Source organism: Anolis carolinensis, chromosome 5 (assembly GCF_035594765.1).
Source record: "Anolis carolinensis isolate JA03-04 chromosome 5, rAnoCar3.1.pri, whole genome shotgun sequence".
Lineage (NCBI taxonomy): Eukaryota > Metazoa > Chordata > Lepidosauria > Squamata > Dactyloidae > Anolis > Anolis carolinensis.
In genome coordinates, this window is record NC_085845.1 from 78042312 (window position 1) to 78069083 (window position 26772).

Genomic DNA, 26772 nt, shown 5'->3' on the forward strand with positions numbered 1-26772 from the left:
ATCTCCATAGTCTAACACTTTTAACTGTACTTTATTTGGTATTTACACTATCAGTAAATAGAGATATTGTATACTGTCCAATGCATTTTATTTAAGAGATACTGTATATTCAAATGATGATTCTCCGCCATCAACTTTCCTGAACTGGACTCATGGGCCAAATGTCCGATCACTGTCTTAAACCTGCTACTTTATTCTCAACTTGAGAACATAAAACAGAATATCTATGAGTAATAAAAATAATTAAAGATGGGCTTAAAGCTAACCTACAGAAATGTAATATAAACACAAAGAACAGGGAAGCCCTGGCACTTGAGCATTGTTACTGGAGGTCAGTTGTTACCAAAGATGCTTTGGATTTTGAAGAGGCACGAATAGAAGGTGAAAGGGAGAAATGTGCCAAGAGGAAGGCATGTAAAGCAAACTCTTGTCATGACTACCTTCCATCTGGAAATCTATATTCTCAATGTGAAAGACCATGTGGATCCAGTATAGGTCTTTACAATCATTTATGGTTCCACAGTGAAAACTCTACCTCTGGAAAGCAATCATATTCAGCCATGAGTGATCACCCATAATCTATATTGACCAATGTATTACTACACGGAATATTACATGTCCTATGTCTTCCATTTAATGCATCCACATATTATTATTTCACCTATATGACATTATTCCCTCTCATCTGTAAACATGACCTTAGCTACAATAAGCTTTGAAGAGCATCACCACGGAGAGAAGTGGCAGTGTGTCTTGCTTATGTTACTGCTTTCATCTTTCCAACAAATCTCATTGCAAGGCTCACACAATTAGTAGAGAAAACGAAGGGGCAGGAAGACAAAAATCGCAAGCTGGACTTCAAAGATAATGTGTGAGGATGGTGATATTTTGGATTCTAGATATTCAATTATACACCATATGACAGATGAAGAATCCTCCCCACACCTTCTACATTCCCAGCTGTGAGCAGATAGTGCTGACTTTTCCCTCAAAGACTAAGCAACACTTAGAAAATTTATTCTCCTTTTATGGATGACAATTCTCAGATTCTCCTAGACAGCCACCAGCCTTGGTCATTAATCTTGTGGGGTGGGACTTTTGGGAACTGTACATGGTGTAGTGGTTTGCACACTGGACTATGATGTGGACACCAGGGTTCAAATCCCCTCTTCGCCATAAAAACTCATTGGGTGATCTTGGGCAGGTCACAATCTCCCAGCCTCAAAGGAAGGGAAAGGCAAACTCCCTCTTAACAAATCTTGCAAAGAAAATGCTATTTCAGATCACTATCAGTTGGAAATGACTTAAAGGTGCTCAAATGAGAAAGCAAAATGTAGTTTTCTGTGCTCTGGGACAGCACCTCCTTAGGAGCTGAGGTTTAGAGGTTTTTTCTATTTTAAATATATTAGAAACGGGTACAATTTTTTGTGTCAGGAGTGACTTGAGAAACTGCAAGTCACTTCTGGTGTGAGAGAATTGGCTGTCTGCAAGGATGTTGCCCAGGGGACACTTGGATGTTTTGATGTTTTTACCATCGTTGTGGGATACTTCTCTCATGTCTCTGCATGGGAAACTGGAGCTGATAGAGGGAGCTCATCTGTGCTCTCCCTGGGTTGGATTCAAACCGGCAATCTTCAGGCCAGCAACCCAACCTTCAAGTCATCAGTCCTGCAGGCACAAGGGTTTAAACTACTGTGTCACTGGGGGCTCCTTTTTAACAGTTACGTTGAGTCTGCTAGTATCTCCCACTTGTGTACATAATACTGTTTTGTCTGCATACTGTAAAACACTTTCAAAACAGCATCAGTAGAGGGAAATATAGAAATGGTGAAATTGAAATTCATGGGGAGGCCCGTAGGCTTATGGTTCTTCAGTTCTTGTCTACAGAATTACACATCTTTATTTAAACAATCCCTCTTACCCCCATTCAGCCAGAAAGCTTTCAGAGTGGCTTACATGCCAGTAAAAAACAAAACAGCCCATGCCTCCAGAGTTACACTCTTTAAAAAAATATGACACAAAAGGAAAAAAAAGAGTTGGAAAGGAAAGAAGAAAGGAAAAAAGTCAAGTGGCAGTTATAGTTTTAGAAGCAACCAAGTGGGATGCAAGCAGTTCGGGGCATTTGATGGAATAGCAACTTTTACATGACAGATGAGGATGAAGAACCAAAGTTAGCCCTTCCGCAGAGTTTAGAGAATGCCCTCCCTTCTGTTCCCACCAAGTGGAACTGCTGCTTTTTTATATTGTAGGTTTAATGCAGCTTTGTTGTCAGTTTAAAAGTTTTCTATGTTGATCATGAAGCCAGTATTCAGCTGCATATTTGTGTACAGGGAACTGGATTTGCCCAAGGTGAGAACTTTGCGGGAAACAAAGCAATGCTTAGATGATAGTGATTGAAGTAGCAATAACAGGATCTGACAACACTTCAGGCTATTTGGCTCCCCAACAGTCTCTAGTGCCCTCCCTCTCTATATGGCACTATTTCCATGGGAGGCTGAGCTGGCATCTCTCAACCGGTATCTTTGTTGTCAGCCTGATAATTTGCTCTTTCAACTCCCTTAAGGTCAGCCAGTTGTGATATTCCTGCTGCTAAACTTTAAAACGTACTCTCATGCTAATACTTCATCAGTAAAGGAATGAATTTGTGTAGAATATGAGTTGGGGAGAATAAGCATTATTGTCAAATAGTTTCCATAGGTTCAGAAAATGTAATCTGGTGACTGAGATTTTCAGTAGACAATTGCTAAATCTGTTCCTCGCTCTTGTACTTCCAAATTGTCCATTTTTTGTAATCCAGAACTTTGAGGCCACCAAAAATAGTGACGTTTCTGTTGTTGGTCTAGTGTCTGCTGGCAGACCTTGGAAGTACAGGCAGTCCCTGGGTTACAGACAGTAAAGGTTCTATAAATTTGTTCTTAAGATAAATTTGTATGTAAGTCAGAATAGATGCATTTTTTAGTATAACTCCAGCCATTTTTAAAGTTATTTTTTTTACTGTCTGTGCCCCTGTTCAGAAGTTATTACAGCACTTTCTGTCCCTGTGACAATTGGAGTTTGAATATTTTGTTTTTGTCGTGGAAATAAGGATTGGCGATAAAGCTTCAGTGGAGACACCTTTCCCCCCCGTGATAACTCTTACAGAAGTGAATTTCCCTTCCTGGGGATCGATTTTCTCTCACATCCTGTTGTACTGCCCCATTTTTAACTAGGGACTTCATCCCACAGAACAAGTCAAGTGTTTGGGAGAGTTAGTTTTCCATAAAGCTTCAGCTTACTCCATTTTGAAATTAAATGGAAGAAATTCCCACCTCCATCACTGTCAAGACCCAGGCTGCAGAGCACCAATAACCATACACAGAGGCCAGAATCTATCTAATATCTTTATTGTAGGAGTATATAAAGTTAATAAAAACAAGTGTAGAAAATAGTCCAGAAGTAGACCTTTCAGGAAAGGTCAAAATTAGTCCAAAGAAACAATATCCAATATGAAATATTAAGGTCCAAAGTTGTAATCCAGTAACCGAAACACTCACTTTGCCAAGCAAAGTGAGGGGAGATGACAAGGTCCTTTAGTCCATGAAACTTAAGCAAGGCTAGGAAGTAAACTTGATTCTTGGAACACTAGGCTTAATTCAAGGCAACAAGAAACGAGGAGCAAGAACAGGATCCGTGGTAAATTCGTGGCGAGGTCTGGGAAGCAAGGCAAGGTCCGTAGAGCAAGACAAGGTCCTGGGAAGCAAGGCAAGGCTGGAAACGGGAACAAAGGGCTTGGACGCGGGAGTAGCGTAGTCCACACACAACCTACTCCCGAAGCTGACGAATTGACTCCGCAAGGTTCCTACATGGGCAAAACACCTAAATAGGGTCTCGTTTTCCCGCCAAAGAACAATTCTCTGGGGAACCAGAACCGAAAGCCATTCTCTGCGTCCAGATGCATGACTCCCTAAAGTTTCCCATGGGAAGCAGGCTTAATCAGCTGAATGCCTGGCAGCGATCCTAGCGTTCCTGCGAGAAGCCTCCTGAGCGCTTTTCTGTTGTTTATAATAATCACGGCGAGAAAATGGGGGAGATTTCGGCTCAAGGCTTGTTTGGCAGACTTCTGGAAGGCAAATCTCCTGCAGGTGCAAGGGCTCCAATTCTGGCTGAAAAAGCTCCAATTCTGGCTGAAACGGTGGGAAACCTAAGTTTTCCTCTTCATCTGTCACAACAGTGCTAGGAACGGGACTACATGGCCCATGAGTCATCACAATCACACTTATTCCTTCTCTTCACTTTCTTTAAGATTTATTTGTTTGATTTGCCAGCACAGTAAAGACTTGTTTTCTCCACTGTCCCTCTCCCGTTTTCTTTTAAACTTCTCTCTTTCGTAGGAATTCAACTTAGAGCCCGAAAAACAAAAACATATATAGAAGGGCTATTCTTGTGTTCCTACGGGAGGGAGGGGGAAAATGAAGCTCTCTTAAATCTTTCTCTACTGTCCTTTTGATAGGCAAAAGCAGTTCAGGCAAGAGTTCAAAAGGACTTTTATGGCCTGACACAAGAAGAAGGAGCTGAAAGAGGGAGTTTACTAAGGTTACAGAGACACAAACCACAGGATATGCATGCTTGCTATTTTCTCCTGAATGTTTTGAATATCTTGTTTGCTATACCTCCTCAGTCCCAAAATAATATAATAACATAATAACTTTATTTTTGTACCCCGCCTCCATCTCCCCGGAGGGACTCAGGGTAGCTTACATGGGGACGAGCCCATTCAACATAGTTAAAATAACACACTGAGATACATAAAACAATATCATAAAACAGACTAAAACAACAACATTACAAAATGGTAATGGTAGCAGCAAAGAATCGATTCTGCTCATCTCAGCTCCTCCCTCCACGACGTCATTGTTTATTTACAAACAGGCAAGGGAAGATTCCCATCATATGTTAAATTGGGTATTTTTACAAGTCTGTACACGAGTATTGAGGAATAAGTCACTTGCCAATCGACTCAGGAATCATAGGGAAAAAACACTTTAGAAACAGCAAGATACCTCTGCCCCATATTTGAAACTTGCATTGTGTTAAGAGCACCATCAGTGGCAGTTTCTTAAGTGTATAGAAACACTTATTTAATTGTGTGTAATGACATCATAGGACTCACATGTTTATAACTTGGGGACTGCCTGTAACTGCTTATTGATAACATAGTGCCAGTTCCCAGTTATTTTTGAGGCTATGTAATGAGCCCTCATTGCAAAAACAACATAAAGGATAAAGGTAATATTACAAGTAGTTTTCTGAGCTTTCTGTGTATATTTGTACAAAGAAGAGAGAAGCTAATGATGGCAATTGTCTCTTAGTTACATCAGTATTGATTTGGCATATTTGAACTTGCTTGCAAGAAGCTAGTGGGCATGATTTGAGTATTATAACCTATGCAAGTATATACATGTGTGCTCTCATGTATAGATAGAGAGCACCTTGACTCATAAAGTAGGATGGCATTTCAGTGGCTTTTGCATTGCTTATTGTGAGGCTGAGGAACCATAGGGCAGATACGCTTTGGACTTCTGCTTCCAGAAGCTCCAAGAACCATGACTAATATAATAAAAGTATGAGACTTGTAGTCCAAAATAACTGAGAATTCCACAATGATGGCTTATTAGGTACCAGCTTACACATGAAAGATGGTCTTAGGAAATGTTTCTTAAAATTATTACGATTTCTGTGGTGTCAAACCAAGATGCTCATCTAATCCCCTATCATGAGTAACATGTGAATGTGTTTAACTTTTATAACTTATAAAAGGTTGCTTCTCTTTTATCAGGCCATCAGTACCATAGAAATAATACTACATGTGCAGCCAAATGTACTGAGAAATATGATTCATGGTACAGACAACACAGAGTCTTTCGGAAGCTTTATTTTTTTTAAAAAAAAAAACACACCACAGTGTCACATATACAGAGGTCACTTAATCAGAGAGAGGAAGTGTTATTCCCAGTTGGCAGATACTGCAGGCTGAAAAGAAAAAGTATCAAACATTATCAGAAAAAAAGTCTTTTGAGACATTTCAGCTCATTCCTGGCTTTTTCAGTTGAACAAAGTGCTAAAATTTCTCAGAGGCAAAGAAAAAATAGGTGCAAAGGCAACATATTGATAACACAGCCCCCAAATGTCTCAAAATGGGAATGAACATAATATTTAAGAATATAAGAGCTCTGTTTCATCAAAGACCCCTACTGTTTCTACCATACCTGACATTTCTTTTTGGTTAAAAGGAAGCCCCAGGGTTATAGTCATTTCCCAATATAGACAGTCCCCGAACTATGAAAAAGAGGGGTTCTGGAGGTTAGTTCTTCAGGAGGTTTGTTGAATTTGTATATTTGTGAGAACTGATACATTTTAAGTGTAAAAATATACCTATTATGATTTACATACAAATTCAACTTAAGAACGAACCTCCAAACCCCCTCCTGTTCATTACTTAGGGACTGTCTGTATTGGGAAAGGACCATAGCCCTGGGTAGCATTGGGAAGGGTTAACATCTCTGTGATGTCTGTTTTGCTGTTTGTGTCCCTATTCAGAAGATTTCACCTCACTTTCTGTCCCTGTGATAATTGCATTTTTTTTTTAAAAAAACAGTTTGTTGTGGAAACAAGGGTTGGGAATAAAACATTAGTGGAGACCCCTATCCCCATGATAACTTTTTCAGGAGTGGATTTTCCTTCAGAGAAGTTGATTTCTTTCACTTCCTGTTATCTCAGCCTCATTCTTAACTAGGAGTCATTTTTAAGTCAGATGTTTGCAACTCAATTGGGCAAAATATAAGCTATCAAAATTGAATGTTTGCCACGTTATCACTTTATTGGAAACCGACCTGAGTCCCCTCAGGGTGATAGGATGGGTTATAAATAAAGTATTATTATGTGTTGTCGAAGGCTTTCATGGCCGGGATCACAGGGTTGTTGTTGTTGTTGTTGTTGTTGTTGTTGTTGTTGTTATTATTATTTTGTGTTGTTCCTTCTACAAAACTAAAAAAGGGCTATGTTTTGTGCAGAAGTACTGGACAGCAAATAATCTTTGAAAAGTGTGGTTTTCAAAGATGTTTTCACCTTGAGATGAAAAATGATAAAATTATTTGTTCTTGCCTGCAGAAGTGAAACTTACAATGATATATGTATGTGTGTGTGTGTGTGTGTGTGTGTGCGCGCGCACGCGCATGTGCAAATAACATCCAGAAATGTTATGCAAACAACCGTTCTCTTTACTGGTGATGCATTTTTTTTCTCCCAGTTTATTTTAAAAATACACTGTAGGCCTTGGGAACGATGCAGATAAAACATTCCAGAAGGCTTAGGTCCACTGCTTTCACATCATTTCTCTAGAAGGATGTGTGGGGCCTATCTGCTACTTTACAAAAAAGCAATGCTCTCCTTCAAAGCATAATTTCAAGGGCTGTCAGTCTACTGTCAGAATGAACCAAAAGAAATGTAAGAAACATGATCTTAAAATTATCAACTAATTTACACACTTCCAAGTACAAAAGACAGACTTACATTGATGATCAGGACTGGCAGATAGTATGGAGCAGACTGAGTAGGGATATATATTGCCTTGTTGTGGTCTTTCATGTCAGAGTGAGATATAGTGCACTTCTGTTAACACTAAAGATGCAGTTTGTAAGTATGAATATTAGGCTTGCTCAAATAATTCGTTTTCCCCGTTACCCGTTATTAATTCGTTATTTTCGTTTGTTTTGAAGCAATATACGGCATTGGTTGTCCACACGTCTGGATATCGCGGTTTCGAACCGCGATTGGCCGTTTTTAGTTATGTCGTCGTTTTTTTTGTTTTTAAAAAAAGCTTTTGCAAATCACCCAAACTTGTTTAAGTGCACTGGGGCAACCTAGCGTGTTGTTTGCACCTTGTGGCCAATCAGAGTGCACGTTTAACCAGGGGGAGGGGGTGGTAGGACGTCCTGAATGAAAAGAGCGAGCACTGGGAGCCTCGTGGCTCATTCGCACTGGGAATCGGAAGAGGGTGGAAGGGAGATTCTGGGGGCAGGCAGGCAGGCAGGCAGGCAGGCAAGATTGCTGCGTCACAGCCTCCTTGGCTGTGTCTGAGCTAGAGCTACTAGGCTACAGAAGACCTGGAGAAAAGGTTGGGTGGGTGAGTGAGTTTGGGAGGTGTGGGTTTGGAAACTGTTGGGTGTTGCTTTTTTAATTTTTTGCAAAAGGCCTGTGGGTGTTTTTTTCCTCACGAGATTGGCGTTTTCCATTTTCCCACCCGGCCAGCAATTTTTCTGCTGCGCCATTTTTTCTGTTGTGGTGGGCTTTCTTCTTTCTTTTTTAAACGCTAAAGGGTTTTTGGAAACAAGGGAGCCTGGTGATTTGGCCCTTGCCTCATGCAGGGCTGTTTGTCCGTGCCAGGGACGCTTTCTGTGAATAAAAAGCCAACTTTGGCCAAAGGATTGCACCTCCCATTGTCCTTTGTAGAACTAAACCTCCTTTTTGGGAAAAAAGGGACCCAGTTTTGCCCTTTGCCTACTCAAACAGGGCTGTTTGTCCGTGCCAGGGTCGCTTTCTGTGAATAAAAAGCCAAGTTTGGCCAAAGGATTGCACCTCCCATTGTCCTTTGTAGAACTAAACCTCCTTTTTGGGAAAAAAGGGACCCAGTTTTGCCCTTTGCCTGCTCAAACAGGCCTGTTTGTCCATGCCAGGGTCGCTTTCTGTGAATCAAAAGCCAACTTTGGCCAAAGGATTGCACCTCCCATTGTCCTTTGTAGAACTAAACCTCCTTTTTGGGAAACAAGGGACCAGTTTTGCCCTTTGCCTGCTCAAACAGGCCTGTTTGTCCATGCCAGGGACGCTGCCTGTGAATCAAAAGCCAACTTTGGCCAAAGGATTGCACCTCCCATTGTCCTTTGTAGAACTAAACCTCCTTTTTGGGAAAAAAGGGACCCAGTTTTGCCCTTTGCCTGCTCAAACAGGCCTGTTTGTCCGTGCCAGGGACGCTGCCTGTGAATCAAAAGCCAACTTTGGCCAAAGGATTGCACCTCCCATTGTCCTTTGTTGAACTAAACCTCCTTTTTGGGAAACAAGGGACCCAGTTTTGCCCTTTGCCTGCTCAAACAGGGCTGTTTGTCCGTGCCAGGGACGCTGCCTGTGAATCAAAAGCCAACTTTGGCCAAAGGATTGCACCTCCCATTGTCCTTTGTTGAACTAAACCTCCTTTTTGGGAAACAAGGGACCCAGTTTTGCCCTTTGCCTGCTCAAACAGGCCTGTTTGTCCATGCCAGGGTCGCTGCCTGTGAATCAAAAGCCAACTTTGGCCAAAGGATTGCACCTCCCATTGTCCTTTGTTGAACTAAACCTCCTTTTTGGGAAAAAAGGGACCCAGTTTTGCCCTTTGCCTGCTCAAACAGGCCTGTTTGTCCGTGCCAGGGACGCTGCCTGTGAATCAAAAGCCAACTTTGGCCAAAGGATTGCACCTCCCATTGTCCTTTGTTGAACTAAACCTCCTTTTTGGGAAAAAAGGGACCCAGTTTTGCCCTTTGCCTGCTCAAACAGGCTTGTTTGTCCGTGCCAGGGACGCTGCCTGTGAATCAAAAGCCAACTTTGGCCAAAGGATTGCATCTCCCATTGTCCTTTGTAGAACTAAACCTCCTTTTTGGGAAACAAGGGACCCAGTTTTGCCCTTTGCCTGCTCAAACAGGCCTGTTTGTCCGTGCCAGGGACGCTGCCTCTGAATCAAAAGCCAAGTTTGGCCAAAGGATTGCACCTCCCATTGTCCTTTGTAGAACTAAACCTCCTTTTTGGGAAAAAAGGGACCCAGTTTTGCCCTTTGCCTGCTCAAACAGGCCTGTTTGTCCATGCCAGGGTCGCTTTCTGTGAATCAAAAGCCAACTTTGGCCAAAGGATTGCACCTCCCATTGTCCTTTGTAGAACTAAACCTCCTTTTTGGGAAACAAGGGACCAGTTTTGCCCTTTGCCTGCTCAAACAGGCCTGTTTGTCCATGCCAGGGACGCTGCCTGTGAATCAAAAGCCAACTTTGGCCAAAGGATTGCACCTCCCATTGTCCTTTGTAGAACTAAACCTCCTTTTTGGGAAAAAAGGGACCCAGTTTTGCCCTTTGCCTGCTCAAACAGGCCTGTTTGTCCGTGCCAGGGACGCTGCCTGTGAATCAAAAGCCAACTTTGGCCAAAGGATTGCACCTCCCATTGTCCTTTGTTGAACTAAACCTCCTTTTTGGGAAACAAGGGACCCAGTTTTGCCCTTTGCCTGCTCAAACAGGGCTGTTTGTCCGTGCCAGGGACGCTGCCTGTGAATCAAAAGCCAACTTTGGCCAAAGGATTGCACCTCCCATTGTCCTTTGTTGAACTAAACCTCCTTTTTGGGAAACAAGGGACCCAGTTTTGCCCTTTGCCTGCTCAAACAGGCCTGTTTGTCCATGCCAGGGTCGCTGCCTGTGAATCAAAAGCCAACTTTGGCCAAAGGATTGCACCTCCCATTGTCCTTTGTTGAACTAAACCTCCTTTTTGGGAAAAAAGGGACCCAGTTTTGCCCTTTGCCTGCTCAAACAGGCCTGTTTGTCCGTGCCAGGGACGCTGCCTGTGAATCAAAAGCCAACTTTGGCCAAAGGATTGCACCTCCCATTGTCCTTTGTTGAACTAAACCTCCTTTTTGGGAAAAAAGGGACCCAGTTTTGCCCTTTGCCTGCTCAAACAGGCTTGTTTGTCCGTGCCAGGGACGCTGCCTGTGAATCAAAAGCCAACTTTGGCCAAAGGATTGCACCTCCCATTGTCCTTTGTAGAACTAAACCTCCTTTTTGGGAAAAAAGGGACCCAGTTTTGCCCTTTGCCTGCTCAAACAGGCCTGTTTGTCCGTGCCAGGGACGCTGCCTGTGAATCAAAAGCCAACTTTGGCCAAAGGATTGCACCTCCCATTGTCCTTTGTAGAACTAAACCTCCTTTTTGGGAAAAAAGGGACCCAGTTTTGCCCTTTGCCTGCTCAAACAGGCCTGTTTGTCCGTGCCAGGGACGCTGCCTCTGAATCAAAAGCCAACTTTGGCCAAAGGATTGCACCTCCCATACTCCTTTGTAGAAATGGAAAGTGCAGGTATCCCCTTGTAAAAAAATAAAAATAACTAAAAAATAAATAGACGGTTTTGCGGCAGTTAATATACCCTAAACAGAACACGTTGCCAATCAAGAAACAAGAAATATTTTCCACCACTTACACAACACCTTTCCATCCCCCATCTGTCTCCTGAAAACACTCCTGCTGTCATGAAACATTCAGCTGTACGCGGGTCTGGGGGAGCAAGTCCTGATAGTGGTAAAGGCACAGCCAGGACACTGTGGGGGGCCAAAAAAGTTAGGGTGGGTCCCATCCGTCTGGAACGCCGAACTATGGGAGTGGGTGGGCTTGATGAAGAAGCCGGCTGTTCGCATGCAGAAAGTTCACAGCCCTCCACACCGAGCCAGTTGTCTTATAGAGCTGAGACCACAGGACGATCAATGGAACATACAGGTGTAGCCGTCCTGGAACTACAGGTGGTGGATAGTGAGGATATAGATAACCCCACCCCTCCACCCGCTACTGAAAGTGAGGAGGAGGTAGAGGAGGTTGTACCATCCAAACAAAAACTTTCTCAAGCTGACGAAAGGGTGCCCACGACTCCTATCTCAGTGGGCGTCGCCACAGTGGCTGTGGGGAGGCCTAGGTCTTATATTTGGGAACATTTCCATGTCCACTCTCAGTGTGCTACTTTGGCTGTTTGTAGGCACTGTGGGGCAAATATCAGCAGAGGCAGAGACCTGAGACATCTTGCGACCTCGGGGTTGAGTTCTCACTTGAAGCGACACCATCCCTCCATATCGGTAGGAGGGGGAACTGCAAGCCCTTCCAGTGGCAGCATTAGCACACAAAGTTCTCCTGGTGAAGATGGTGGAAGGCAGACACAGTCCACCTTGGAGGATTGGGCCATTCCATTACCCAGGAAGAAAACGGGGGAAACACTACTCACACCCCAGCAGATAACCCAAAGTGTGGGAGAGATGATTGCCCTTGATCACCATCCCTTCCGCCTGGTTGAACAAGAAGGCTTCGTACGCCTTATGAAACGACTGTGCCCCCGATACAAAATCCCCTCCCGTCACACCTTTTCCAGAAAAGTTATTCCCGGCTTGTACGAGGGCTGTAAGGAACGCATTACCCAGATGTTGCGTAGCGCCATGGGAGGACACATCCATTTTACCTCTGACATTTGGTCAAGCTTGGGAGGAGGCCATTCCTACCTCTCTCTCACGGCACATTGGTGGGAGAAGGAAGGCAGTATGGATACATCCCATCATTGGGCACTCCTCGCGTTGGAGGTAGTTGATCGTGATCACAAGGCAGAGACCATCTGCAGCTATCTGGAAAACATTATGGGGGAGTGGATGCAGTATAGGCCGGAAGAAATGAGGAGGGGCTTTATGGTGACTGACGCTGGGAAAAATATGATCAAAGCGGTTGAAAGTGCCGGGTTTCAGAATGTGTCCTGCATGGCCCACATGCTTCACAATACCGTCAAGGAAGGTTTAAAGAGCCCGGAAGAGCAGCCAGCCAGCAACGCAAACATCTCCCTGCTGATCGAGCGCTGTAGAAAGATCGCGGGCTACTTCCACAGGAGCATCAAGGCAGCCCGGCAGCTGAGAGAGAGGCAGAGCCTTGAAGGCCTCCCGCAGCACAAGCTGCTCCAGGACGTCTCAACTCGGTGGAATTCAACCTTTAAAATGCTTGAACGCATGGTCGAGCAGCAGAACGCGGTACACGGCATCTCCCTCACATTGGTTGCGCATGTTAGCAAACTTGTTCCAAATAAGCAAGAGTGGGACACCATCTCCCAGCTAGTAGACATACTAAAGCCATTCAAACATGCCACAGAGACCCTTTCGGACTCAAAAGCCCTTCTTAGCCAGGCAGTGCCCATGGTCTTGAGGCTAAGGAGGCACATAGAAAGGCTTGGGGCCGGTCGAACACTGGACTCCCTGGCTGGACCGCTGACACCGCCGGCTCAGGAGGTGGTGAGGAGGTTGTCCTTTGCTGTACGGAAACGCCTTGAGCCACTTCTTTCCAGCAAGGTCCATATGCTGGCGGCCTTGTGTGATCCCCGGCTAAAGTACAACGTCTGCCCAAAAGACTTTACCGTGTGGAAGGCCCAACTAGTTAACCTTGTAAGGGAGGTCTTTGCTGCCAGGGTGGAGGAAACGGGCACAGCGGCCCCTTTTCCGGAAATGCCTGTCACCCCCAGCACTAGCGCTAGTGGCGAGACTGAAAGTCCCGGGGAGCCGGTAGGGGTTTGCCGTAGGGATACGGATCTCCAGCAGCGACCAGGAAACGTTTTTTTTGCAGAGACGGTGGCCATACTAGCCTGCTCTGAAGAATCCTCTTTGCTGGCTTCTGCTCAAAAGGTAGACTCGGCCGAATGCTCGGTCAACAGGTACTTTGAGGAGCCTCCTGAGATAATATCTTGTGATCCATTGGCCTATTGGGCTTCACGCGAACACATGTGGCCGGATCTGTCACACGTAGCCCGCCAGTTCCTCAGCTGTCCTCCCACGAGCGTGCAGAGCGAAAGGGTCTTCAGCCTAGCGGGAGATGTAGTCACGCCCCACCGCAGCTTGCTGGACCCGCAAACAGTTGAGAAACTGGTTTTCCTGAAGGCCAACCTTCCCGTGTTGAATTTTCCAGATTTGGATTTTGACACCGACGGCTCATAGAGCAATAGTTCTCCTTTAATCAGCTATGCTTCAGAGTAACTTTGGCTAATTTTGTGGATGGCCAGGGGGGGGGTTGCCCCTTTGGACTCTGTCCAACAACTCTCTCCTCTAACCTACAATGCTTTCCTCTCTCTTTTCCCTTCCTTTCTCGTCTTTATCATCACTCACCGTTGCCCACTGTTGTTTTTGGGTTCATCAATCACAAGGGGCCGTTTCCCGAATCATTGAATCATGGAAACATAGATAAGTAGAGTTGGAATAGAACTCATGGGCCATCGAGTTCTCCCCCAACAAAAATGCAGGAAGTTTCATTCTAAGCATCCCCGACAGATGGCCATCGAGCCTATGCTTAAAAGCTTCAAAAGAAGGAGCCCCCAACACAGTCCGGGGGAAACAGTTCCACTCCCGAACAGCCATCACAGACAGGAAGTTCTTCCTGATGTTCAGGTGGAATCTCCATTCCTGTTGTTGGAAGCCACTGCTCCGTCCCGTTGTCTTCAGGGCAGCAGAAAATAAGCTTGCTCCCTCCTCCCTATGACTTCCCCTCACATATTTGTACATTGCTAACATGTCTCCTCTCAGCCTTCTCTTCTGCATGCTAAACAATGATGGCCAGCTAATAAAGCCTCTCCTCATACTGCTTGTTCTCCAGACCCTTATTCATTTTAGTCGCACTCCTCTAGACACTTTCAAGCTTGCCCGCATCTCAATTTTTCTGCGGTGCCCAAAGTTGGACACATTATTCCAGGTGTGGTGTGACCACGGCAGAGTAGAGGGGGAACAGGACTGCCTTGGATCTAGACGCTATTCCCCTGTTGATGCAGGCCTAAAGCCCATTGGATATTTGCTCTGCCGCAAACCATAGTAGGCGCATTGTTATGTTGTTGTCCACGAGGACTCACAGATGGTTTTCTCACACACTGCTGTCAAGCTAGGCGTCCCAAAAAATGTCGCTTGGATTTCCATTATCTTTACCGAAGTGAAGTTGCTTTCATTTGTCCCTGTTGAACTTAATAAAGTTACTTTTGGCCCATCTCTGTAGTCTGAAGTCACAAAACTTTTTCTCTCCTGTAATACTGACGCTCTAGAGGTAGAAGGATTTTCTGGGGGAAATTAGTCCATAAAATCCTAGGAAGGATATGCTTCCTCTTTGGGTTCAGTACGGATTTCATTCAATTCACTATTATTATTTTTTTTGGTCAAAAATTATTTCCATCATGAGCCAGGAATGTTTGGTCTTCTCCAGATCCTAAGAGTTCCTGTACAGAAAGAGCACTGTTATATTTGATGAGGATACTTCGGATAATCATTTAAGGTGAAGGAATACGCCAGACTCATACTTTTCTGAGATATCTGTCCATCTGAACCTTTGAGGATGTGTTTTGCCACAGGGATTAATACAACACCTCGACTTTGGCCAGCACTTATCTAAAGTTTCATCTTTCACTGTCCAATCGGCTTGAGCGGGCGTGGTCGACGCAGTGGCCGCGGGACGCCCCCCTTTGGTTCCCCTTTCCCTCTGGCCGCGCACGCGGACGGCGGCGTTTGCCCGTCAGGGCGTGTTTCTTTGTGGCTGCTTTCGAGGCGTGGGCGCAGGTTACGTCGAGTGCGAACCGCTTCTTGCTGGCTTGTTGGTATAACTCAGAGGGTCGAATCATCAAAGACAGTGGAACACCTTCGATTTTGCCCAAATTACTCCAAATGCAAACCTTGTGTCCCATCACCCTGAAAGGCTGTGATTGACGCTGTTGCTGCGGAACGGCCGCCTTTGGTTGTTCTTGCCCTCTTGCCGCGCTCGCGGACGGTGGCGTTTGCCCGTCAGGGCGTGTGCCTTTGCGGCTGCTTTCGAGGTGTTGGCCTTGTTTCCGTCTCGTGGGAACTGTTTTTTTGCTGGCCTGTTGGTATAACAATAGAAGAGGGTGGAATGAACAAAGACAGTGGGACATTGTCCCATTCACCTATAAAGGCAGTGTACTCAACGCTGTGGCCGCAGAACGGCCGCCTTTGGGTCCCCTTGCCCTCTGGCCGCGCACGCGGACGTTGGCGTTTGCCCGTCAGGGCGTGTGCCTTTGCGGCTGCTTTCGAGGTGTGGGCGCAGGTTCCGTCTCGTGGGAATTGTTTTTTGCTGGCCTGTGGGCATAATGATTGAAGATGGTGGAATCACTTTAAAAAATGGGACACCTTGGCCTTTACCACTTCTCAAAATTGTTTTCTTTCACTGTACCATTGCCTTGAGCGGGTGTAGTCGACAGTATTAGATGAAAATCTTCCGCAGAGTCATAAGTAGAGAATCAATCCACTCAGAAACTCTGTTTTGCTATTAAAAACATTTACTTATGTCTTCATGTTCCCTTTTGAATCAACATTTGTGCTTTGTTTCTACTTTGGATTCATTACTACTCCATTTCACACAATATCTTTCATTATTGTACTTCCTTTACTTTAACTGTATACCAACAGAAGTCATTTCCCTCTATCCAGCTCATCTGCTGGAGAACTGTAATAACACACCAGAAATACACACAAGTCTTCCCTTAAGTGCAACTCCATGGAAACATGAACCCAACATCAGAGCCTTAAAACCTTCCTCTTCAAAAAAGCCTTAGAGGTCTGTGTGGTCGTTCGTTGCCTTGAATTGGTAGCCAGGCCAATAGTATTTCGCACTGCATTGTTTTTTAACTGTCAAACTACCTCCGCTCTATTCAGCCCTTGGGCCCGTGCCGTGTTTTTACACCAATGTTTTTTAAGCTGGTAATGCTGTATGCTGACTGTGACTTCAGTTATATTTTATGTCTCATTGACCCAACATTTCCTTGAATACAGAAGAGTCTCACTGATCAAAGCTGAACGGGCCTACCTAAGCTTCAATAAGGACATATCTTGGATTGGACTGGTAGAAGTGAAGCGTATTACACTTCATTATGATTTTCCTAATAAAGCACCAAAAAGTCATGTTATACAACCAATGTGACAGAAGAAGTCGTTCAATATGCAGTAATGTTATGTTGTTATTGCTTAATTTATGAATTTGGCTGCAAAATATCACGATATAATGGAATCGTTGACTACATAAATGGGTAGTTTTTTCCAGAGGCTAGACGGTTGGCTGTCATGGAGTGTGTCTTTGTGTCATGGGTTGTGGGGAGTGGGCGTGGGGCCGGCCAACGGTGGCTGGCCCCCCTGGTCCAAGGGGATTGGGCCCACATTTCAAAAGCATACGTAACGAAAGCATGCCCTTCCCCATGTGGGTTCTGTGGTGTGTGTGTGGGGCCGGCCAACGGTGGCCGGCACCCCTGGTCTGATGGGCTTGTGCCCACATTTCGAAAGCAGACGGGAAGAATGCATGCCCTTCCCCGTGGGTTGTGGGGTGTGGGCGTGGGGCCGGCCAACGGTGGCCAGCCCCCCGGGTCTGAGGGGCTTGTGCCCACATTTCGAAAGCAGACGTGAAGAATGCATGCCCTTCCCCGTGGGTTGTGGGGTGTGGGCATTGGGCCGGCCAACGGTGGCCGGCCCTCCGGGTCTGAGGGGCTTGGGCCCACATTTCCTGGTTTTTTTTCTACTCTCTCTGTTTCTGGGATGCGTGCCGGCCAACTGTGGCCGGCCTAGTATTTCAAAGTGTGGGCCTTGCCGGCTGTGGCTTTTTCTTTCTTTTCTTTTCTTTTTTTTTTGCTGCCTGTCGGCCTACGTGGTCGTGTTTCCCTCGTTGCACCGCATCCCTCTTCTCTCTCGGCTGTCGTTCTTTACCCCTTTGTGTGATTTGGCACAGAAGCCTCCTTTGGGGCGGCCACTCTTTCTTCCTGTCTGGGAAGCGTGCCGGCCAACTGTGGCCGGCCTAGTATTTCAAAGTGTGGGCCTTGCCGGCTGTGGCTTCATCTTTCTTTTCTTTTGTTTTTGCTGCCTCACGGCCTTCGTGGTCGTGTTTCCCACGATGCACCGCATCCCTCTTCTCTCTCGGCTGTCGTTCTTTACCCCTTTGTGCGATTTGGCACAGAAGCCTCCTTTGGGGCGGCCACTTTTTCTTCCTGTCGGGGAAGCGTGCCGGCCAACGGTGGCCGGCCTAGTATTTCAATATGTGGGCCTTTTTGCCTGTGGCTTTATCTTTCTTTTCTTTTCTTTTGTTTTTGCTGCCTCACGGCCTTCGTGGTCGTGTTTCCCACGATGCGCCGCATCCCTCTTCTCTCGCGGCTGTCTTTCGGCACCCCTTTATGCGATTTTGCACAGAAGCCTCCTTTGGGGCGGCCACTTTTTCTTCCTGTCGGGGAAGCGTGCCGGCCAACGGTGGCCGGCCTAGTATTTCAATATGTGGGCCTTTTTGCCTGTGGCTTTATCTTTCTTTTCTTTTCTTTTGTTTTTGCTGCCTCACGGCCTTCGTGGTCGTGTTTCCCACGATGCGCCGCATCCCTCTTCTCTCGCGGCTGTCTTTCGGCACCCCTTTATGCGATTTTGCACAGAAGCCTCCTTTTTTGCGGGCCACTCTTATTCCCTCTCTGGGAAGCGTGCCGGCCAACGGTGGCCGGCCTAGTATTTTAAAGTGTGGGCCACAATTTATTCTCTCTCTGGGAAGCATGCCGGCCAACGGTGGCCGGCCCCCCTGGGCAGTATTTTAAAGTGTGGGCCACAATTTATTCCCTCTCTGTGAAGCGTGCCGGCCAACGGTGGCCGGCCCCCCTGGGCAGTATTTTAAAGTGTGGGCCACTCTTTTTCCCTCTCTGGGAAGCGTGCCGGCCAACGGTGGCCGGCCTAGTATTTTAAAGTGTGGGCCACAATTTATTCTCTCTCTGGGAAGCATGCCGGCCAACGGTGGCCGGCCCCCCTGGGCAGTATTTTAAAGTGTGGGCCACAATTTATTCCCTCTCTGTGAAGCGTGCCGGCCAACGGTGGCCGGCCCCCCTGGGCAGTATTTTAAAGTGTGGGCCACTCTTTTTCCCTCTCTGGGAAGCGTGCCGGCCAACGGTGGCCGGCCTAGTATTTTAAAGTGTGGGCCACTCTTATTCCCTCTCTGGGAAGCGTGCCGGCCAACGGTGGCCGGCCTAGTATTTTAAAGTGTGACCCTTGCCGCCTGTGGCTGTATCTTTCTTTTCTTTTGTTTTAGCTGCCTGTCGGCCTACGTGGTCGTGTTTCCCACGATGCGCCGCATCCCTCTTCTCTCGCGGCTGTCTTTCGGCACCCCTTTATGCGATTTTGCACAGAAGCCTCCTTTTTTGCGGGCCACTCTTTTTCCCTCTCTGGGAAGCGTGCCGGCCAACGGTGGCCGGCCCCCCTGGGCAGTATTTTAAAGTGTGGGCCACTCTTTTTCCCTCTCTGGGAAGCGTGCCGGCCAACGGTGGCCGGCCCCCCTGGGCAGTATTTTAAAGTGTGGGCCACAATTTATTCCCTCTCTGTGAAGCGTGCCGGCCAACGGTGGCCGGCCCCCCTGGGCAGTATTTTAAAGTGTGGGCCACTCTTTTTCCCTCTCTGGGAAGCGTGCCGGCCAACGGTGGCCGGCCGAGTATTTTAAAGTGTGGGCCACAATTTATTCCCTCTCTGGGAAGCGTGCCGGCCAACTGTGGCCGGCCCATTTTAACATATGGGCCTTGCCACCTGTGGCTTTTTCTTTCTTTTCTTTTCTTTGGTTTTAGCTGCCTGTCGGCCTACGTGGTCGTGTTTCCCACAATGCGCCGCATCTCTCTTGTCTCGCGGCTGTCGTTCTTTACCCATTTTGCCATCAGGCAATAAATCAAACCAACGTCGCAGAAATCTTACATTTCTTGGGAGGGGGAGGGGCAGGGGCTTGACCACTGGGGTATAATGGCCTCCAATATTGATGCCTGGGGAAAGTCATTGCGCATAGTGGCAGGCAGCAAAATGTGTCTCTTGGCCAATGTCCCCCAATGCCCTAAAATTTTGACAGATTTACGGGCACTGAAACAATGATACACATTAGTAGAAGCAAGAACTTTCACAGTGATGGAACCCCTATTGAATGAACAGGAAATAACAATTCAAAAGCAGGAACAGATTTTTTGCAATTGGTAAAGTTTTTCTATATGAAATATAAAATTATGCAATAAATCTTAAGAAAGGGCAAACGCTCTGCAATTTAGCGAACAAGCAGGGTGGATTGTGTTCTCCCACTGTACCAAATTTGATCAGTATAGCTGAAAAAATGAGAGCAGGAGAGCCCCCGAACCCCCCCCCCTGGGGCTGTTTTTGGGTGACCGCGCATGCGCGTCCGCCATTAACGAATTAATTTTGAAGATAACTAATTTTCGTTAATTTCGAAATTTTTGGGGGGCAAAATTCGGAAATACCTTCAAAAACGAAACGCTGACCCCCTCTAGTTTTGAAACGAGTTTATAATCAAATTTTTCGTGGATCGATCAAGCCTAATGAATATATATGTGTGTGATTAAACTACAAAAACTTTTGGTGATGCATTTCCTTCCCTGGGAAGATAAGTGACCATTGTAAGAGGCTGGTAGCCAACATTTTCAAATGCTCTTTACTTATAGAGGCTTACTTCTGCATCAATCTGCAATCTGTTTTATTTTTCATAACAGACAGTTCAATTATCTCCTTTTAGTGGCTTGGTGTTTGTGAGAGTGTAGTTTATCTAAATTGCTGGGTTTTTTTTTCTTATTCAGAACATTCTCTAAATTGTTATGGATTGATTATTAGCTATCTATATAGTTCTCATGGAATACCACCAATCTAGAAAGTTTATCAATCTCATCCCTATCTTCCAATCCACAATATCAGCAAAGAAGGAAAGTAGGTTCATAATAGCTAATAGTCATTGGTTTGTGAGTCCCATTTAAAACTACATAACTCTTAGGGCAGTGACTCTCATCCATTAATGATAGATTGTGTCTTTAGTTTTTACAGTCCTATAAGCAGCCTTTCTGTATGGTATATGGGAACAATTTTTGAAACAGGGGAAACAACAGCGGTGTGCAATGTCCTTTGGAAAGGAAATCAGTGATACTGTCTTATTTAAAAAGATCAATTGGTTCATTGTGCTCAAACGTCTTTTATAATCCATTTTCTTCTTCTGTGTAGGTTGACGATTAATGCTGAATGTTATCTTCAACTTCATAACTTTCCTATGGACGAGCATTCCTGCCCACTGGAGTTTTCAAGCTGTAGGTGGTAAAAGAGTTCATATATTTCTCTGATTTCAAGGAACCCTATTGATTAAGAGGCTCCAGCGTGGTTCCAGTTTTCAGCTGGAAAAGGCATTGCCTCTTTGGTGTCTCATATCATCTTCACCCCATTGAGATGAAGTAGTTTCTCAGTAAGAAAAGTGACACTGTAAATCATTGCTGCCTTCAAAGACTTAAACCTGTTATATGACTCTACATTATAGGCCTTTTATACATATGGTTCATGATCCATGAAAGCTCTTGATTTGGAAACAATGAGACAGACGGACAGTGATAAAAGAAAAATCAAGGTGTTTGTTTGGGATTAATATTAGAAAAGGGTATTTTAGTCCTTATCCAAGTACAAAAGGCAGACAATATTGTTGTCTTGTATTGATAGACCGGATAAAGTTTTAGTGGGGAAGTTTTGATCCACCTGATACTTTGGACTTTAGTTCTCAGCAGCTCCAGTAGTAAAGGATTATGGGTTTTGTGGGCTCAAACATTCCTCAGCACTAGCGATCTAGGAGTATAGTGCATGGCCTAATAGCAGATAACTCAGATTATCTGCTTCAAACTGGATTATATGAGTCTACACTGCCAGATAATCTGGAATAAACATATTATGAGATCAGATCCTGGGATATAGGGCAGTGTAGATCCAGCCTTAGACAGGGTGATGTTAGCATTGGGGTGCATCACAGAGAATCAGAAGCAGTTCTTCGTGACTGATGTTTTCATTTTTATTTTTGTTCTGGAGGAAAGTTTTGAAACCTGAAGCTATGCAGTATCTGGCCTTATAAAACTGTAATTTCTGGCCTACTTCCTGACCAAATAGCCATAACAATCTCATAGAAATCTGCTTTAATCCAAATATTCTGGTTTGCCATAGTTTATGGATCAGCCTTGAAGACATATTTGGTGTTTTGAGCTGCATCAAGGAAGGGTGAGGTTCAAATACAACATGGCAGTCAATCAGTAACAAATTGTACATAATTGCATCAATATCAAGGGTACCGAATTTGGCATGAGATCTGTTCATATCCATCAATGCAGAGATAATTTTTAATAGAATAACATATCCTAAATATAACATCAAAATGATTTTCAGTGAGCCTACATTTATCCAAAAAAGTGTAGCTTGAGTAGCTTTCAGAATTACACCCAGTGGTGTGAACATTAATAAGCATATAAATTTAATTTGTTCATGAGGACATAAAACTGTGATGGGTAGAAAAAAAACAATTTATCTCTAAATGTTAACCTAATGAGGGATGAAATATAACCACTGTAGAGTTTATTTATTGCTTCATCTTTACTTCATAATTTAACTAAAAGAGCTTTCAGAATATGTCCTTTCATATATTCTGGTATACAGGTTTGCTAGTGCCTATATGTAAGTTTCTCAACAGATGTATGTAAAAGAAAAAGAAAATGTCCATATTGGCTTCTGCGGTCATACTTCTTCTGCGGGACTGCAAGTGAGACAACACACAGAAAATGTATCACAACTGACATACATCCCATCTCATTACAATGGCTTTTGGGCAGTGTTTTATCAATGAATGACAGTGGTTTAGGAGAAACAAATATGCATGATCCAAATAACTGAAAGAAATGGTAGGAGATCGCTCATAGGCATGCTTTTGTTTCATTATACAATTTTAGTCATTCTTGAATTTAATAATGTGGCACACGATGCTGTTAGGATTATGTGTTAGGGAAAACTCCCAAAAATACAGCAAAACATCCAAAATACAAAACAGGATGAGCATTCAGCTCATAGCAAGCAGAGCGTGAAGTGCCATGTGGCTGTAAAGAGCTTTGGGGGCAAACATGCAGAGTTCTTTCTTAAAGATTACAAAAGATTTATTTACAAAAAATAATAACTACATTTCTTAATAGTTAATAAATAACTGGGCCTTAGCTACTCTATAACTCCATCTCTTCTAGGATTCAAAATAGAGGGAAAAATCTCCAAGCACACATCTCTCCTGACACACAAGCAGAGAGAGGTCTCAGTACACACAGCATTCACAAAGATGTAAGAAGCAGAAGTCAAAGATAAAAGGCATGCACCTGCAAAGTATCAATTCTACATAACCAATCAGAATAAGAGCAGTAACAAAGAGGAGGGAAGAAATAGATACATTCCAACAGTCATTCAGGAGTTGGGGAGAGGAGGAATTTCCCTCAGCCTATTCTAAAGCTAACTAACTCTTTCTCCTTTAGGATTGCAGACTTGGGCAGTGTGAGGTTGAATTCCAACATAGGCAAAGCAATCCAGAGGAGGAAAATAAAAGAACAATGGGAGAAATCCTCCCATTCTTATGTAGACTACTTGCAAAATACTTACATAATTTTGTTGCCAGATGCACCATGTTCGCTTAAAATATATTCTCTTCCCATAACAACATAATGTTTATTCTAAAATAAGTTGGTTTAGTAAAAGAAAGCAGAGGCACTACCAACCCCAATTTTGTTGCTATTGAAACTGCATGAGCAATAGAGATGTGTGTGAAATTTTTTCCTTTGTTTCCTTCATGCTGTGGTCTCCTTTCGACCGTTCGTCTACACAAAACGAATGATGACATTTTCATAGGAAATGAGAGGCGATACGAAAATGAAAGCCACACAGTCATTGTGCTTGCTTTCATTTTCCTTTCGTTTCTGCTCCGCAACAATAAACGGGTACTGACAGATGGCTGCTTTCTCATTACAGCTGATGTGTACCAATGGGTGTTAATAATAATAACTATATAACTATATAACTATATAACTATATAACTATATAACTATATAACTATATATATATATATATATATATATATATATATATATATATATGTGTGTGTGTGTGTGTGTGTGTGTGGATGGCTAGCTACTCTGGGAATCTAAGCTGAGCCTAGGAGAAGAAAATGCCTCCGCATTACATCTGATGTGTGGAAATGGGTGTTTAAAATAATATTATTAATAGTAATAGTACTCTGGGGAAGAGCCAAACATTTTAAAAGTTGGTGGGATAAAGGGTATCAAAATGCCCTCAGTGTGTGGCGATTTTCACCCCTCTAGCCCAAAAACTGAGGAGGGGGGGAGATGAGCCTCAGAAGCCCTCCCATTGCCACCAATGGCATGAAAATCTTTGTGTTTTTTGTTAGCCAGATGAAAATTCATGTTGTATAGGCGGCTCATTTTCATTAGCAGGAACCAATTACGAAAATGAGACAACACGAATGAAACTACACAAAACGAACAGAAATTCCATTCAAAAGCACAACACTAATGAGCAGGCTGTTCACCTTTGCTAACACTATTATCTATAGTGGTCTCAGGTTTTAGTGGGGGTTAAAATGGAAACCTGAACATGTACAACATTTCTCTGTTTTCTCAGGCTTGAAAAGCAGTTTCTTATGGTTGTTTTGCTCAAATATCCTACACACCTAGAAGCAACTGGAAAACATGGAGAAGTGAGAAAAGATAGTTGTGTGCTTCACAACTAAAATAATACACAAGATCCCTTTTAAAAAGCCAGCGAGTTAAGTTTCTAAGATTATGGTACCTAATACAGTAGAATCTCACTTATCCAATGTTCTGGATTATCCAACACATTTTTGTAGTCAATGTTTTCAATACATCGTGATATTTTGGTGCTAAATTCGTAAATAGAGTAATTACTACATAGCATTACTGCATATTAAACTACTTTTTCTGTCAAATTTGTTGTTTAACATGATGTTTTGGTGCTTAATTTGTAAAATCATAACCTATTTTGATATTTAATAGGCTTTTCCTATTCTAACTGGATGGCCCCCCATGAGGGTCTTCCTCCAGGGGCAAACCAAGAATGGGCAACTTTGGAAGTCCCTGAACAGACTCAGAAGTGGAGTGGGCAGATCTAAAGACAACTTGGCAAGGTGGCACTACCTGGAGGAATCCTCCACCTTGTGTGACTGTGGAGCAGAACAAACAACTCCGCATATGTATGCTTGCCCACAATGTCCTGCCTCATGCACGGAGGAGGAGTTGCTTAAAGCTACGGACAATGCGGTTGCTGTTGCCCGTTTTTGGTCTAAAACTATTTAGTTGCCTGTGATTTCCTTTTTTCCCCATCATTTTAAAATGTATTTGTTATGCAATGCTTTTGACACGAAATAAATAAATAGGCTTTTCCTTAATCTCTCCTTATTATCCAACATATTCGCTTCTCCAACATTCTGCCGGCCCGTTTATGTTGGATAAGCGAGACTCTACTGTATTACCAATGAAAATAAACTTGTAGTCATCTGTAGAGTACCAAAATATTCATTAGGATTCTACATCTTTCTTTTATGACCGAGTAACTGGGTTTTTTGCACACTTGTTATGCTCCTGTTTTTTTAGATGGTTACCCAAGGAATGAAATTGTGTACAAATGGAAGAAATCTTCGGTTGAAGTGGCAGATCCCAAATACTGGCGCCTGTATCAATTTGCATTTGTGGGCTTACGAAATACAATGGATATCTCTCACACACAGTCTGGTAAGAAGATGCCTCAAATTTCCTGGCTTCTATTCAAATTGGATTATATATTTCATAGGTTGCTAGACTCACACAGTGGAATATTGCTAATGTGTTTGATATGATAGCAACAAAATGCAATTATGCTAGCTACGTTTCTGCAAAATGAAGTGCAAGAATGTGCTGTAATTTCTTTGTTATATCTTGTTGTTTTATTATGTTTTCATAACAGGAAATATTAGAAAACAATAAACAGAAACCTTTCTGAATCTACAAATAAAGCATAGCAATTACAGATACATCTCCCTTCCAAATTGTTCATAAAAACACAAAAGCCAGTATCTCCATAGGCAGTTGTTTTTGGATTTAAGCACATGGAACTTCATAACAATTTCCCCAGGCCCTACTGCCTGCTGCATAGATAGCCAGGAACTATACTCATGGAAGGTACACCCCCTTACCTTCTGCCCCATAGCACACCTTTTCAGTAGACTCTGTAGGCATCTACACAACATTTTGAGGAGTCTATTGTGCTTTCATTAGCCCAGTTGTTCAGCCTGGAGTTCAATCCAAAACTTGTCTTTCACTTCCATCCAATCCCAGGTTTAGTGTCCTGGTATTGTATTATTATCCATCAGACCTCAATGAAACAGAATACTGCACTTATGTAGTAGACAACATGCAACTACAGTAAGGTGTTGTTCTGAAAGGAAAGAAGAAAAGAAGATGTAACAGGTGGTTACTTGCATGATCCAGCTGACAGTGGATTTCTTTTTCCCTTTTCAGGGGATTATGTTGTCATGACAATCTTTTTTGTCCTGAGCAGACGCATGGGATATTTTACAATTCAGACGTACATTCCTTGTATCCTGACTGTTGTGCTTTCCTGGGTTTCATTTTGGATTAATAAAGATGCTGTGCCTGCGAGGACATCATTAGGTACCTGTGCACATCCAAATTACCTCTGGTTTTAATTGTGTTTTAGTTTTTAATAACTGTTCTTGGTTTTTTTTTTACTGGATTTTAATGTCTTTATTGTTTTGTGCAAATCTTGGTATAAATAAAGGTTACCTAATTTATTTTCCCAATAACAATGTAAGTTGTGTCAGCATTGTAGAACGAATCCAGTCTGACACACTATAATTTCTGTGGCTCAGTGCTATGGATCCTGGGATTTTTAGTTTGATGAAGCACCTGCACAGAAGAAGGCTTAAAACCTTGTAATCCTACAACTCCCAAGATTGCACTGAAGAATGGCAGTTAAGTGGTGTCAAACTGCATTCATTTTACAGTGTAGATGGACACACAGTGTACTTCACAATAAAAATGTACCATAACAAGGGCAGTCTCACACCTTCTGAGGCAGAACTACTATTTCAGTTACCATTATAGTTCT

The 26772-nt window shown here is 43.8% G+C and overlaps 1 protein-coding gene across 5 annotated transcripts in view; it reads left to right on the forward strand.

Moving 5' to 3' along the window:
* Positions 1-26772, forward strand: part of gabrg1 (gamma-aminobutyric acid type A receptor subunit gamma1) — a 137951-nt gene that overhangs the window by 97324 nt on the left and 13855 nt on the right. For all 5 annotated transcript variants that reach the window (XM_062981632.1, XM_062981633.1, XM_003221555.3 and 2 more), the window contains 3 exons: positions 20797-20879; positions 25260-25397; positions 26163-26315. In XM_062981632.1, the coding sequence (XP_062837702.1) occupies positions 20797-20879; positions 25260-25397; positions 26163-26315 (374 nt within the window). The remainder of the gene's footprint in view (positions 1-20796; positions 20880-25259; positions 25398-26162; positions 26316-26772) is intronic.